Below are 15,482 nucleotides of genomic sequence, written 5' to 3'. Positions count from 1 at the left end.
TATACTTGAATACAGATTCATCTCATTGCACACTAAATAAAACACCTCCCTTGAATGTACTGTGCCAAAAATTGTTGAAACAGATGGGGATTGTTTTCAGAAAAAAAAAATAATGGTTTCAGCATCAGAATGAAGAAAGTAGTAGTTAATCAGAACAAGATTTCAAACATTTTTGGAATGTGATTAACCTCAGCAGACAAGTTTTTACAGTCTTATACGGGTCCCTGCTAGTACTGTAAGCCAAGGAAAAGCATTTCCATTATAAGCCTTGGCAGAAAGAGCAAATTTGGGAGTCTCTTTACTGAAATAAAATGTTAAGAATCAAAACTGAGACAGAAAAAGTATTTTCCTGACAAGCATGCGTGGAATTTTTCAAGGTATTTTCTTTCCAGTCATTGAAGGAGAGCAGAAAGAATGAATTGAGGTATCTGTTAAGTAACTGGTTTGAAACAGTTAGAAAAAAGTTTTAAATGTTTTTGTTCTTTTTCTTAAAATAATCAGTGTTTGCTGGATAAAAGTTTCTTGCTTCGCAAAGAGTTTTCTCTCTCTGAAATGTTTTATCCTTGCCGATGTTTAGCTTTCCCATTTAGACTGGGTTTTTTTCTGCTGTGTTTCCCTGTCAGCCTGGGAGCCCCCAGCAGAAACCTAAACGCTTGCGCCTGGTGGTGGATGTTTCTGGTAGCATGTACCGCTTTAACGGGGTGGATGGACGACTGGAACGCTCCATGGAGGCTGTCTGCATGGTCATGGAAGCTTTTGAGAATTATGAGCACAAATTCAAGGTAATTGCAGCTGGGCTAGGAACTCTGTGGTTATTGCACAGGCTGTGTGGAGCAGTGGAAAAAGTGTTTCAGCAGTCAGTCTAGCCAAAGAACATTATTCATTCCCGCAAGGAAATAAAGACATTAATCTGTTTCTAGCAACCTGAAAAATAATACTAGTGAATGGATAAGAAACATTACAGGCTTCAGCAGGGGACAATTCAATCTAAGACTTTTAAGTCTTTGATTTAGTGAAATATGTTGCCTTTTTCTGTATTTATCTGTTTATTTACTGCTTTGAGCAGACATGCTTAAGTCTACAGAATACAAGTAAATATGAGCTTCAGGACATGCAAAGATGCCCAGCCTTTCCATCTGCCCAGAGTACAGACAGTAGTACTTTGTCATGGGAAAAGACCAAACTTCTTTGTCCATTACTATTGTTCTCTTCCAATTACCTGAAAGCAAGAAAATAATTTCTTACACTGAAAAATAGCCTGCAAAGGAAATGTAAATAAATTTTATACCCTTTTTTGTTTCAGTTAGCCTAAAGAAGGTCTAGGGTATGTTTCTTTAACCTTAAAAAAGACAGGAATAGCGAGTCTCAAGTTAATTCTTGACAATGTTTAATGGAAGAAGAAAGATGTCCAATGCCTTTACTGAAGAGCATCTCAAAACGAAGACTTAAAATACATCTGAACAAAATGTAAAATCTCCTAAACAAAATTAATAGAAAACTTAGTCCAGATGATTTCAGCCAGGTCTGCTTCACATTCTTCCTCCATCAGCATAATCCTACAGATTTCTGTTCTTCCATAGAATCTCCTATACAAAAACAGGCCATATGGAGGCATGTACTTGTAGAATGTCTTCTAAAGTGCCATCATTCAGACTTCCATTTGTCAAGGAAAAGGCTATAAAAGGAGACAGGCATTATGTTTTTAGCCTACTTTCCTAAGGAAATGAGGCGTGTGCTATCATACTTCTGGCAGTCATGCTTTCTCCCCTTTAAACATGCTTAAAGAGAGTATGTTGTCCAGTTTCAGATTTGAATCAGTGGTTTTGTTCCCAAAGGCACTAAATTCCTGCAAATGTCATGAAAATAGGCCAGATAGATAGAGAGTTTGTTTGTATTCCTGTTGGAGAAAAGTGCTGTAACCGTAAGCTTAGACCTTAGCCCAGAGAAGCTATGTGGGAACTCAACTGTAATTAAGCAAATCATGGGAAATGAGGGATTTATTGGTTCAACTGCTCATGTGTCTTCAGCTCACTGATAATAGAAAAGCTGATGACAGATATTAACAGGCAGTGTAATTACACAACACAATTTGTGTAACTTGGTAAATCGGGCATATCTGAGCAACATGCATATTAGTATGGCCAAATGCAAGATCATCCACAAAGGAAGACAAAATAGAAGTAGTGGACACAAGGATAAATATGATTGTTTGGGTATAGTCAACATGGCTTTTGTAAAGAGAAGTAATGCATTTTGAACCATGATAAGCAAGGTTGGTTGGTAGAGTCTCCGTAGCCAAAAGCATTTGACAAAGTCCCTCACCAGAGGCTCATGAAGAAACGATACAACTTTGGGGATAAGAGGGAAAGCCTTCAGATGGATGAACTAATGCTCAAAATATAGAAAACAGACTAAATGGTCATTCTTTAGAGTGAAGAAATGAGGCAACGTCACTGGTGGAACTGCACTGGGATTTGTGCCAGAGCCCATGTTGTTATGTTGTTCTGTATATTCATAAGTGATCTGTAAAAGGGGATGGGTAGTGAGGTGACAAAAGTTGCTAGTTGTACCAAGTTATTTGGGAATACAGACGCTACAGGGAAAGAAAACGCCACAGGCTTGGGGAGGAGTGGCTGGAGAGCTGCCCGGGGGAAAGGGACCTGGGGGTGCTGGTTGACAGCCAGCTGAACATGAGCCGGCAGTGTGCCCAGGTGGCCAAGAAGGCCAACAGCGTCCTGGCCTGTATCAGGAATAGTGTGGCCAGCAGGAGTAGGGAAGTGATTGTGCCCCTGTACTCGGCACTGGTGAGGCCGCACCTTGAATACTGTGTTCAGTTTTGGGCCCCTCGCTACAAGAAGGACATTGAGTTGCTGGAGCGTGTCCAGAGAAGGGCAACGAAGCTGGTGAGGGGTCTGGAGCACAAGTCTTATGAGGAGCAGCTGAGGGAACTGGGGTTGTTTAGTCTGGAGAAGAGGAGGCTGAGGGGAGACCTTATTGCTCTCTACAACTACCTGAAAGGGGGTTGTGGTGAGGTGGGTGTTGGTCTCTTCTCCCAAGTAACCAGCGATAGGACAAGAGGAAATGGCCTCAAGTTGTGCCAGGGGAGGTTTAGATTGGATATTAGGAAAAATTTCTTTACTGAGAGGGTGGTCAGGCATTGGAACAGGCTGCCCAGGGAGGTGGTGGAGTCGCCATCTCTGGAAGTGTTCAAAAAATGTGTGGATGTGGTGCTTCAGGACATGGTTTAGGGGACATGGTGGCGCTGGATTAATGGTTGGACTTGATGATCTTGAAGGTCCTTTCCAACCTTAGTGATTCTGTGATTCTGTGAAAGGGAAATCCAGCTGCAAGAAGTTGGAGAAGGCCCTGGCCATAAATGGTGACTGGGAAATAAAATGGCAGATGGTATTCACTGCTGTTAAATGGAAAGTGCTGCAGATGGAAGAAAACAATTCTGATTTTCAATACACAGTGAGGAAGTCTCAGCTATCTGTTAGTGCTCACTCTCAGCTATATATTAGTGCTTAACAAAGAAATCTTGTAATTATGTTGTATGGTTTTTGGAACACCCAGTGCCCACCAGCTGTCAAAAAAGCTAATTGAATGTTAGAAACTATTAGCAAAAGAACAGAGAATAAAGCAGAAAGCATCAGAATGTTGCTGTAAACAACCTATAGTGCATTAACATCAGGAGTAATGTGTGCAACTTTGGTCCCCCATCTCACAAAAGTTCTTGTAGAGCTGAAAAAAAAGAGAGGGTGGCAAAGATTACAAAGGGTAAGGAAGTGTTCCCATACAAGAAATGGCTAAGTAGGCAAGAACTGCTCAGTTTGGAGGAGATGAAAATCAAGGAGCTGAAAAAATCCTGAGTAAAATGGAAATGGTGACCAGGGGACAGTTGTTCATTCTGTTCTACCTCAGCCATTCTGTTCTCGTTTTGGACAATGGCTTATTTTACATTTACACAATGGGGGACGGTGGCTTAGAAGGTGATGACACTGAAAAAAGATGTAGTGCAGTGGTAGATAACCAGGTGTCCTTATTTTCCGTACAGCTTTATAGCTGAAAACCCAGACATGACCCTCAGGTGCATGGTAAAGGAATAACATGTAGAAGTAGACAGACAGACAGCCCACTGTGCAGAATTAGTAATATCATTAAGAACTGTCTTTAGTTCTGGGATTTTAAGATCTGTTTCATTACCTTTCAAATCCCCCTGTGTCTATTACAGATTATTATATTTTGCTTGGCAATTGTTGCTATTGGCCAGTGCTTTGCCCTGCACATAGAAACCCTGTATTTGGCTGTGCAAATAGTTCAAAATGCAGTTAGTTGTAACAGTAAATGTGCCTCTCTTACAACCACTTGCCATTTATAAAAACACTTATACAAAAACCATGTGCAGTTGTTAGGTGTGAAAATTGCCGATCTTTGATGATAGTAAGACAGGAGGAGTAATGTTACCCTTACAATCTCTGAGTCAAGAGAACTGTAAGGCCAATTTTATACTTAAAATAACAGTGGTGAGGAAGATGCTGTAAATTTTAGTGACACACCAAGGAAAAAAAGTTGTCATCAGCTACTACTTCTGTTCAACTTCAGTTGACTCTGGGGTAACTCTCCTCCATTTAAGGGCTCCTTCCACTAGATAGAGAACTTTGGGGGCCAGTAACAGCCCCTTGATTCAAGGCTGGCCAGATCCAGTGTGAACTCTCTCAACTTCGGAGCTGCTTACATCCAGGAGAAGAAAAGTATTTTTCTTCCTCCACATCTCTCTGTCCTGCCTCATTGGGATTTGATTCACTCTAAGCGTAATATCTACAAAAGTAGACCAGAGATGACTAGGACAGCAAACAAGATGTGACCTTATGTGTCACTGGCCACTGAAGTCATCCCCCAAAACGAGCACAAACACAGGCATTTATTAACTAGTCATGTTTGAACCATATTCTTGACATGATCCAGTAATTAGGCTAAAGTATCTCTTTTTAACCTACATTTCACAGTCGTCTCATATGAGAAATCTCCCATGTGAGTGCTGATCACAGAATCATAGAATCTTTGGGCTGGAAAGGACTTTTAAAGGTCATCTAGTCCAACCCCCCTGCAGTGAGCAGTGACATCTTCAACTAGATCATGTTGCTCAGAGCCCCATCCAACCTGACCTTGAATGTTGCCAGGGATGGGGCATCTACCACCTCTCTCAGCAACCTGTGCCAGTGTTTCACCAGCCTCTTTGTGAAAAATTTCCTTAAGTCCAATATAAATCTGCCTTCTTTCAGTTTAAAACCGTTATCCTTTGTTCTGTTGCAACAGGCCCTGCTAAAAACCTTGTCCCCATCCTTCTTCTAAGCCCCCTTGAAGTACTGGAAGGCTGCAATAAGGTCTCCCTGGAGCCTTCTCCAGGTTCAACAACCCCAACTCTCTCAGCCTGTCCTCACAGGAGAGGTGTTCCACCCTTCTGATCATTTTCATGTCCCTCTTCTGGACCTGCTCCAATAGGTCCATGTTGTATGCAATGAAAAATCTGCAATTTGTTGCTTTTTTTCTTTCTTTTCCTTATCCTCTTCTTCCCTTCCAAGGGTGGTTTTATGAAAATAGACTTTTTTGACCTTTAGATATGCCTGCTGTTATATGTTCCTGTTGTAGCCCCATCTGCAAGGGTCAAAACAATATGAGCTGCAAATTTGAGGGGTTTCTTGTACAACATGTGTTGAACTTAGGGGACAATCACGTTTATTGAGCAAAGCGTTCGAAGGGGATTCACACAGTAAAGTTCCCTTCTGCTGTCTGAGTGCAGTTCAAACTTTGGAAACCAATTCTTGGTTTAAGATCAGTTTTCTGCTGGTGCTTGATTTAGTCCTCTGCTAAATAAGTTGCGAATTAATCGGATGGGCTTTTCCTTGGTTGTTTCATCCTACTGGCTGAGCTTTCCCCATGTGTGGTACCCCTTGGTATCACTGATGATGTTGATTGTCTGATTGGTCTTTACAGCACTGAAGGAAGGTAGAGAATGTTTTCGCCCTGCCTTCTTACACAGAAGAGCTAAGTATTGGGTATGTGACTGTACCAAGCAGGTAACAACGTTATCCTTCATGAAAAGTCAGACAAATGCCAGCAGGTATTTGTCAACTTTTTATGCTTGCGCAGGACAACCTGCCTGCTTCCATTTCCCATAAGTGCAGGCAGTGAATCATTCCTTGTCAAGGGGGAAATGGGAGGCTGATCCCACGGTCAGGAAATCCATTTAAATTAACAGCCATGTATCAAAGCCCTCCTCCAATGTCAACTCATCCACGCTTCCTCTGAAGTGCTTTATTAAAGAAAAGAGTGGGAGTGACTGAGGTAACAGAAGCCACATTCTCAGTCTCCTCCCAATAATGGAAGTTAGATACGTTCCTACAAATGCCCCTTGACCCCTTTAAATGTGTGGAGGCATCACTTATATGTGTAAGTTATAAGAAGCAAGTTATTTTGCAGGATTAGAATTCTTACATCTTTTGTACATCTCATTTTAGGGGCCAGTTATTTGCAAACGTACAGAAGGGCAGTTTGTTCTTTGTTTTATCTGAGGTAGTAGTATGTCTGTCACACAAACCATATGGTTTTATATCATCCCTAATTATCGTCATTTGCACACATGATGGCAGATTTAGGAGGCATGTCCAGTAATTTATCCAACAGCAATTTTATGAAGCCTTTAAAATATTTTAAGTGGTTCAATAAATAGCATGTTATGTAACTGGCAGGAAAAGCCTGAACTGTTATTTATAGCAATACTAAAGGGATACTGCAGATTTGATATGCCCATTTCAGCATTCCCCATTTGTAGAATTTACTATGGAGGCAGCACCGTTAATTCAGGAAAAAAAGAAATGTTTCATGTGCTTGGCAGAATAGTTTCTTTTAATAATAAAAAAAAAAGTTTGAAATCAATTCAGAAAAAAATAATGTTCACTGTTGTCCAGAGATTAATTTATAAAGATCTAGCCCTCTGGAAGAGGCCTGTTTAATTCACACTGCCTTTTACATTCAGCATGTGTCTTCTTTCAGCTTTTGAAATGCCTTCAGAAATTAAACCTTTTGGCATGGCAGCTGCAGAAGACAAAGTCTTCCATTTTACCCATTTTAGGTAGCAGCCACCATCCATTCAGTGCAAAATGTGACAGTGGGATAGGGATTGTTTTAACCTGTAAGGAAAGAAACCAACAAAATGATGCTATTTCGAGAGATGTGTTCATGTATTGGGTACTCGCAGCTCTGAATAGAGCAGTCCTTGTCTCCATGTACCTGAGGCTATGGGAGAATGAGCCGCTGTCTATCACAATAATAAATTAATTCAATTAAGCCTGCACTGTGGCAAACAAGTATTTTGCTGCTGGATTTGTCTTGAGAGCCTATGCTTGCAATCTATTTTGTAAAAGAAAACAAAAGTAGGTTCCAAGTAAGACTGTATCACAACTCTTCTCTCACTTTTAGCTCCATCCACAGAAATTCTGCTAGGGAATTCATGAGAAAAATGCATCGGATCCCTGCTTCTCAGAGGCCCTTTTTCTGTGCTTGTCTTTAGCTCCAGCACTCATGCAAAGGAAGGAAACTGGTTTTGACAAAGTGTACACGTGCCTGAATTTGTTGGGGTTCCCCGCTGGCTGGGGCTGTGGAGCTGTCTGCACCTTTTCTTTAAAATGAGCACACCAAGATAACATCAAACCACTACAAGTTCCTTTTACTAGAACACAAATTAGAAGAAGGTAATAATTTACTGAAAGAAAACCTGGATGAAAGATTTAAATCCTCCTTCTTTGCCCTTGCAGAGTGGGGTTCTTTGCTCCAGTTTTACTCTGGCCCAAACTCTGTTTTGCTAAGTTGTGGTAGACTCCACACATTCCCGTGGGGAAACATCTCCCTTCTGTCACCTCTGAATCTTGGCTGTGAGCCTGCTCCCATCCCTCCCTCCCAGGGAGGGTCTCCCAGGCTGCAGTCTTACGCTGACTTAAGTCAAGCCAAGCCAGTACTTTGCTGGGGCACAGGTACTCATCCAACCTCGCAGTTTGGGGAGCTAAACTGCCCAAAAGCAGCCTCATGGTCATTAGCTTTTGGCCACTCCTCGTCCTTGACTTGACATCCAGAGGATCAGAGGACCCTGAGGACCAGCACGCGAGGGCTGGTGACCACAGCACTTCTCTTCCGCAGCACGGGTGCTCAGGCATGGCGAGATCTCACCCTGCTTTTGGGAAGGCCCCACACTTGACCCAGAATGCAGCAGCCAGGACAGAGCAAGCAGGTATTTCTTCCCTGCTGCCTCCCCATACTTTTTTAATCACAAATAGCATACTAAACTGTCGTCAAAGAAACAAGGAAACAGGTAACATCTTTTAAATGTAAGCAAGGCACAGGCATGGGCGCACACGGAGAATAATAACCAGCGAGCCAAGGAGGGAGCAGACAGGACATGATGTTCCCAGGTGAATGGCTTTATGTGCCTGTGATAGTTTGCTCAGATCATTTCGGCCTCGCTTTGCCTGGACCTGGGTTGTATGTTCCCGCCTCGTGCAAGAATGTGGAGGGGACCCAAGCGTAGAGTCAACCTCTGACATTTCACCTAGGAGCTACAGCAGTTCCCTTTACACAGACTGTCACGCTGAGTTTACGCCCAGCCTTTTTGAGATGAAGGGTTGGTCCATTATTAGTGCGTGCCAAGAACCGAAACGGTATTGCCAGATAGCAACGTTTGGACTATTCCCATGAACGCAGAGCTGATACCAGGACACCTGGTGGGGGAGGTCCATGAAATGCTGGGAAGGAGCTCATTACGAAGGAATCAGCCTTCTTGTTACGCAGGGGAATGACAGCATTTTTCTTTACATAATTAGGCCATTGATTTAAAAGTTATACTGAATACAAAACTAGCGAAGGACATGCAGAGTTTCGTAATTAAGAGCCTATCCTGAAGATCTGTGGACATGTCTGACATTGCATAAGAACCACATTGGCGCTGTGTATTTTCTGCTCCATTAAACCTGTGCTTTATGTAGCTCCTCTGATTTGAATAATCTCTAGTTTTTAAAACAATACACATGCGCGCTCTCTTTGTGTGTGGTTCACATTCTGGATTTATTCCTGTATTCAGAAGTATGTTGAATGTAACCTCAACATTATTCTCTAAATTTGTGTATTTTCAATTTGCCACGTCTTTTCTCCAGGAAATATAGTGGTTTGGGGAAGACAGAAACACCAGCTAAATATTCATCAGGAAAGAGAGAGTCTGAAGCATTACTGGTGATAAGAAATAGTTTTTGAAGAGAAAGCGTGTGTCAAACTGGAAGCTTGGTGTGAGGCTGAGTAGGAAACACGGGAAATGGAAGAGCTGAGGAGAACAGAACTGGGAAAAGCCAATAGAGCAGAATGAAATGGGAGTACGTGGGGACTAGGTTATATAAAGATTTCCTAGGGGAAAGAAGTCTGGTTTATGTGAGACTGTCATAAAATGGTCTGACCCTGGGTGATATAATGTGGCATGTTTGCTCTTTGCAGAGGGAGGTATCACCTTTAAACATGTTCCAGCTGCTATAGCTTTCTTTTACTCTTGATATGTTTTTAACCAAATTAGTGGTATGGAAACAATTAAAAAGAGCTTTGTCAATAAAGAATGTCATTTCTCCAGTCTCCAGGACCCAACTTATACCAAATAAAGTAGTCTTCCATAGGAAAGAAAATTCAGAAAGTCTTTGAGGATGAGACCCACCTTTTATCAAATGATTATATGGGAATTAGGGATGGTGAACCCGGCAGGAACCTGAAAGCAGCGCTTGAATAAAAGATAACAGAAAGGCAAAATATTGCACAAGGGCTCCCTGTTGACTAACATGGTCCATGCCAGCTAGGCAGGGGCAAATACAGGCATGTTCATGTTGAGGAATTGCCAGCTCAGGTCTCTCTGGGCTCAGGATCCATGTACCGTGCTCTATTATTTGTTGTAGACAGCTCTTAAATCCGCTTTTGTCCTGCTCATGAATTCTCCCTGTGGTAACTATCACATCCACAACACAAAGGGCAGGTCAAGACCTTGCCATAACTCAGCTTGTCTTGGTTTTCATGTACTGACAATAAAAATCTCACATAAAACAAAGGCCTTCTCAATATTACATTATTTGTTCAACAAGATATTTGAACTATTACAGCTCTACATGTCATGTTTTTGCAGCATCTTTCACAGGAGAATGATGTGCACACCATGTCCTTTGAAAACGTACAGAGACTCTTGGAATTCACTTCTCTACATACTTTCAGCAATAACTTTGATCTGTTACGCAGAAAAATAAGGAGTGCTGATTTTCAAAAAAGAAGGCTTGTAGGAAGTTTTTTTCAGAGCAGAATGAGGTCACAAAAACGATCCATCAAACATGGGAGCTACTCTCAAACAATGCGCTTCTTGTTTGTCAGACTCAAGAGGACAAAAATTGCTACTTTAAGAAAATAAGCAGACAATGTGAGAGGGCAAGGTCTTGATCTTATGCATCACCGCTCTGCAATTGATGGGATGATGTGAAAAACAGACCATGGAAATAAGTAACTGTCCTTTAATTTCATTATTTAGCAATTCTTTTCCATGTTTTCATGTTGGTGAGAAATTGCAAGTAGTTCTCTTAAGCACCTCATAAACAGAAGCAGGGAACAGTATTTGGGTTTTCTTGTTGAAAGCAAATTGCCTTTGATCTGTCTTGTGTCATTGTGATCCAAGGGCCATTCATGACTAACAGATGACTGATGAAGTTTCTTTCTTGCAGTATGATATTGTTGGACATTCCGGAGACGGCTTCAACATCATCTTGGTTGGGAGTGACAAAGTTCCCAAGAACAATAAGCAAAGATTAGAGATTCTTAAGGTAAATCAATATTCTTAAGGTAAATCCTACTGATAAGTGATAATGGATAATTAAGCATTTGATGACCGCAAAGATAAAATTGTGGGTAGGCTGCAGGATGCAAAACATAAGGAGAGTGACATAAAAGAAAGACAAGAAAATGAAATCTGTGTATTTGCATAAAGCTGAAACAGGACCTTTCAGAGACTTAGCAGAAAACAAATTGTACCAAAACAGTAGGAGCTAGATATGCCTTTTCTGGATTGCTGTACCATAAATGTGTCATTTTGACTGCCTGTCAAAAGCTATAGGAAGTTCCAAACATTATACAGTGATATAGATAGTTCTGCCTAGATAATGTGGTGATATTATTGGTGCATAAGTGACTAATTCAAACTGTAGAGGGATTCCAGGTCACTGATTTAGCCCGGTACCTTCAAAAAGTGATGTGTCACAGTAGCAGTGGGAAAATGTGTCAATGCTAGACTCAAAATGTGTTAAATCACAATTGCAAAGTGAGTGTATTCATCAAGACTTTACTTCAATAGGATGCAGAAAATTTGAGTATATTGCAGGATTTATTTATTGGTATATTGCAGCTTGATAGGTTATAACTGTGTATTTGAGCTTCCTTCAAAAAGTATTTTTAAAGGATCAGCAGTTACTTGGGCTAGAAGGACTGGATTTTCTAATGTCTAAAATTCCTTGTCTTCTGCACAGGGCACAGCTTCATCAATGCAAACAGTGTATTTATTTCATAAAAGCTCAAACAAACCATTTCAGCATTTTTAAACCTTGCTGCCGATGACAGGAGTCAAATACTTGGTAACAACTGTAGCACTATTAGGGTTTGGAAGTCTAGTGCAAATTATAAACAGGCAGGAGCTGGTCACAGTATTAGGAAACTAAGCCCTGTTTTCTTCCTTAAACAGATAGGAATGTAGCTACTCAAACTGTGGCTGATCAAAGTAATTTTACCTTCCTTAAGGTCCAGTCTAATTCTGTGCAAGTGTGGATTTTGTTTGTTTGACCTGCTGTGTTTTTAAGAAGTCATGCCTGTCTTAAAATATGATGCATTATGTACAAAAAGCTGCCTCTTCTGTAGTATCTAGAGTACTGCCCACACTTCTGAAGCATCCCCTAATATAGCATCACTGAATATTTGCACCTCACTGTGCCACCTGAAATGAATGTTTATGAATAAAATCATCTTACATACTTCCACTTGGTTATGCTGTGCACACAGATCATGCATGCCCATGCTCAGTTCTGCATGAGTGGAGACCATACCTTGGAAGGGACAGAGCATGCCATTCGTGAAATCGCCAAGGAAGAGGCTGACGAGTATTTTGTTATTGTCTTGAGTGATGCAAATCTCGAGCGATACGGTATTCGGCCATCAAGGTTTGCCCAGGTCTTGACCACGAATGCTCAAGTCAATGCTTTTGCCATATTTATAGGATCCTTAGGAGACCAGGCAGATAGGTAAGTATACCTGTTTTATCCCTAATATAACTTTCTTTGTTTCTATTCATCATAAATCTAAACTATGCTTTTATTGCAGAGAAGTTAGGCATAGTTGCCCATGCTGGTGTTCTGCACTAAGGTTTTGATTGTAGGGTCATAAAATCATAGAAAGGTTTGTGTGGGAAGGGACCTTTAAAGATCACCCAGTCCAAACCACTGCCATGGGCAAGGACATCATGTTGCTCAGATACCTGTCCAACCTGACCTTGAACACTTCCAATGATGAGGCATCCACAACTTCTCTTGGCAACCTGTTCCAGTGTCTCACTACCTTCATTGTGGAAAAATTTCTTCTTTCTATCTATCTAGTCTAAATCTGCCCTCTTTAGTTTAAAACCATTACCCCTTGTCCTATCGCTGCAGGACCTGCTAAAAAGTCTGTCCCCATCTTTCTTATAAGCCCCCTTGAAGTACTGAAAGGTCTCCCTGGGGCCTTCTCCAGGCTCAGCAGTCCCAACTCTCTCAGCCTGTCCTCATAGGAAAGGTGTTCTACCATTTTGGTGGCCCTCCTCTGGACCCTCTCCAACAGGTCCATGTCTTTCCTTGTGCTGAGGGCTCCAGAGCTGGATGCAGGACTCCAGGTGGGGTCTCACCAGAGCAGAGGGGCAGAATCCCCTCCCTTGACCTGCTGGCCACGCTGCTTCGGATGCAGCCCAGGAGGCGGTTGGCCTTCTGGGCTGTGAGCGCACATTGCCCGCTCATGTCCAAGTTTTCTTCTGTCATTCTGGGGTTTTTTGTGTACTATCAAGCAGCAGCTTTGACTTGTGTCAATAAGGAGACTGGTTCGTGGGTCCTTGTAGTTATGGCCAGCTAGTTCAGAGCGTTCTGAGCATCCAAAGGGAGCACCTGAAGCTGTCCTCCCACTGGAGGATATGCACTGTTCCCGTATGTAATATCACTCACAATCATGACGGAGACATGGTGCCTTTGCCATCGCCCAGTACGGGGTTTGAATGCATGTGGGCCTGAGAAAGGAGCTTAAAACAAGAGAAGCTGGCGTTTAAAGGTCTTTGGCACTTGGTCTTGGCAGTCAAAACTGCCAAAAATTTGACTCTCATACTCCCCATGTGTTAGAGACCTAAATTCTTTGGAGAGTCTGAGCCAATGTGCCAATTTTTAGTCCTACTACGTAATTTTATTTTAAATTGTTTGGGCACAGGGAAAAATAAGGAAATTCTGTCCCAGGTGATGTTCCATATCCACCAAGGACCAGCACATGCAACAAATAAGCCAGTATAACTACAAATATCAACAGTGCCTTTTCTGCTTCTGTTCGAGTCTGCAACTAGAGCAGAATGAGAGAAGGCCCAAAGGGAATTAATTGGCCCTCAATACATAGTTTTCATCAGAAAAGGGTTGAAAGACAGAGCTGCACAGCCAGCTTTAGTCATGTCTGCAGGTCTGCACATCAGAGTTGCTGTTATGCATGAAAAAAGAATCCATTCTGGAAGATTATAATTACAGAAGGTCCTTTTACTTCTGCTAGGAATTAAAAAAAAAAAAAAAAAAAAAAAAAAAGAAGCATTGACCATATCCTGCTGTGTAAGAGGAGATCTTATAATTGCCTTGTTCACTGGGTACGGAAAATGCACACAATGCTGTCGCTGAAATGCATTTCTATGTACGTGGAAGTGCAGAATTAGAGCCTTCCTGTAACTGCTGTGGGGGAAGGAGAAGGGAATTCTCTGTTGCGGCTTTTTTAAAGCTCACTTTAAAAGTGAGACTTAACTTAGCATTGGAGAAATGGTGTGGAGCATAAACTCCTTTAAAAAGCAGTGAAAAAATAAATTCCAAGCTTGCTGACTGGATATGAGGGAGATGGGGTTTGTAATGTGCATCTTGTTTAGCTTTTTCAAGGGGAGTTAGGCTGTGAATAAAAACGTGCCAGGCTAATATTGGCAGAAAAATATCTTTCCGTGTAATCTGCTGCGATCTCAAAGAGGAAATACGGGGAGCACATTTAGAAGCAGTGGAGGTGTTGAACCGAAAGAACTGTGGGTTCACGGTAATCTATTTAGAGTAAGTAAATATCTTCGTTTCCAGAGTAAATCTCTAGCTGCCCTCAGAAAACCAGTTGAGGTAATACTTCATGAGAGCACTGGTACCTTGATCAAAATGGACTTTTTGCATGTCAGAAAGAGGGTGTGAATAGAAATCTCTAGTAACAGTCTCTATTGTCTTGCTGAAAGGACCTCTGTAACTTAGCTGCTCTCAATGTTTCCTCCCACTGCTGCTTTCCCAAGCCTTTAATTGTGTGGCGACAGCGATGTGGATTGGGAAGGTATTCAAAAGGAAAAGCATCCATTCTTAAGGAACCCTGGCTTGTGGCAGGGAAGATAATTTGAAATGGTAATTGTGTCTTGTCCCTCATTCTGCTCCTTAGGCTGCAGAGGACACTACCAGCAGGTCGGTCTTTTATTGCCATGGATACCAAAGAGATCCCCCAGATTTTGCAGCAGATCTTCACATCTACCATGTTGGCAAGTGCCTAAAGCATCACTGATGTCACGGTGCGTGAATTCAAAGAAGAAACCCACTCCCGCTGGAGATACAAACCCTAAAGCTGAGGATAAACACAGTTACTAATAAAATACAGGCTGTTCTTTAATAAGCAAACCGACCCAAATCTGCACGACAGCCGAGCTGTAAAATTTCACCCAAAATCTCTCAACCGACTTAGCACGTTCAAAGAATTGCAGCGGGGTGGAGGTGTATCGCAGGATGGCAACAGAGCGAGTGTTTTTCCGGAGGGACAAATAAAGAAAGGACAGTTTGTGATCGTTCCTCTGCCTGCCGTGTTGCCAGCACTGCAGCATCATCTCACCCTGTTTTATTAAACACGGTTCGCTGGGATTTGATAATATTATGCAAGGCAGAGCCAGGCAATCTGTTTCAGTGTTTTGTGTGCATATGTTTGAATGGGTAGTTAACTCCATCTCTGATTTAAACAGGACTGCTCTCGTCGGGCAGGAAACCCTTCCTTCCTCTGCTGTTGCTTCCTTGTCCTGACGGGCGTCGGGGCTTCACCGCTGGATGCTGGGAACAATGGAGCAGTTTGGAAACACTGGCCGTGGCGTGTAAACATTCATT

General features: G+C 42.0%; 1 protein-coding gene across 1 annotated transcript in view; it reads left to right on the top strand.

The window, feature by feature from the left end:
• VWA8 (von Willebrand factor A domain containing 8) overlaps positions 1–14,884 on the top strand; it is a gene marked incomplete at its 3' end in the record, with an annotated part of 194,281 nt that extends 179,397 nt beyond the window's left edge. The window contains exons 42-45 of the mRNA XM_082001198.1: positions 624–782; positions 10,788–10,886; positions 12,112–12,350; positions 14,776–14,884. Coding sequence (XP_081857324.1) covers positions 624–782; positions 10,788–10,886; positions 12,112–12,350; positions 14,776–14,884 — 606 coding nt within the window. The remainder of the gene's footprint in view (positions 1–623; positions 783–10,787; positions 10,887–12,111; positions 12,351–14,775) is intronic.
• Positions 14,885–15,482: the final 598 nt, after the last annotated feature.

Source organism: Phaethon aethereus, assembly GCF_964289735.1.
Source record: "Phaethon aethereus genome assembly, chromosome: 1".
Classification (NCBI taxonomy): domain Eukaryota; kingdom Metazoa; phylum Chordata; class Aves; order Phaethontiformes; family Phaethontidae; genus Phaethon; species Phaethon aethereus.
This window is presented reverse-complemented; position numbering and strand designations above follow the sequence as displayed.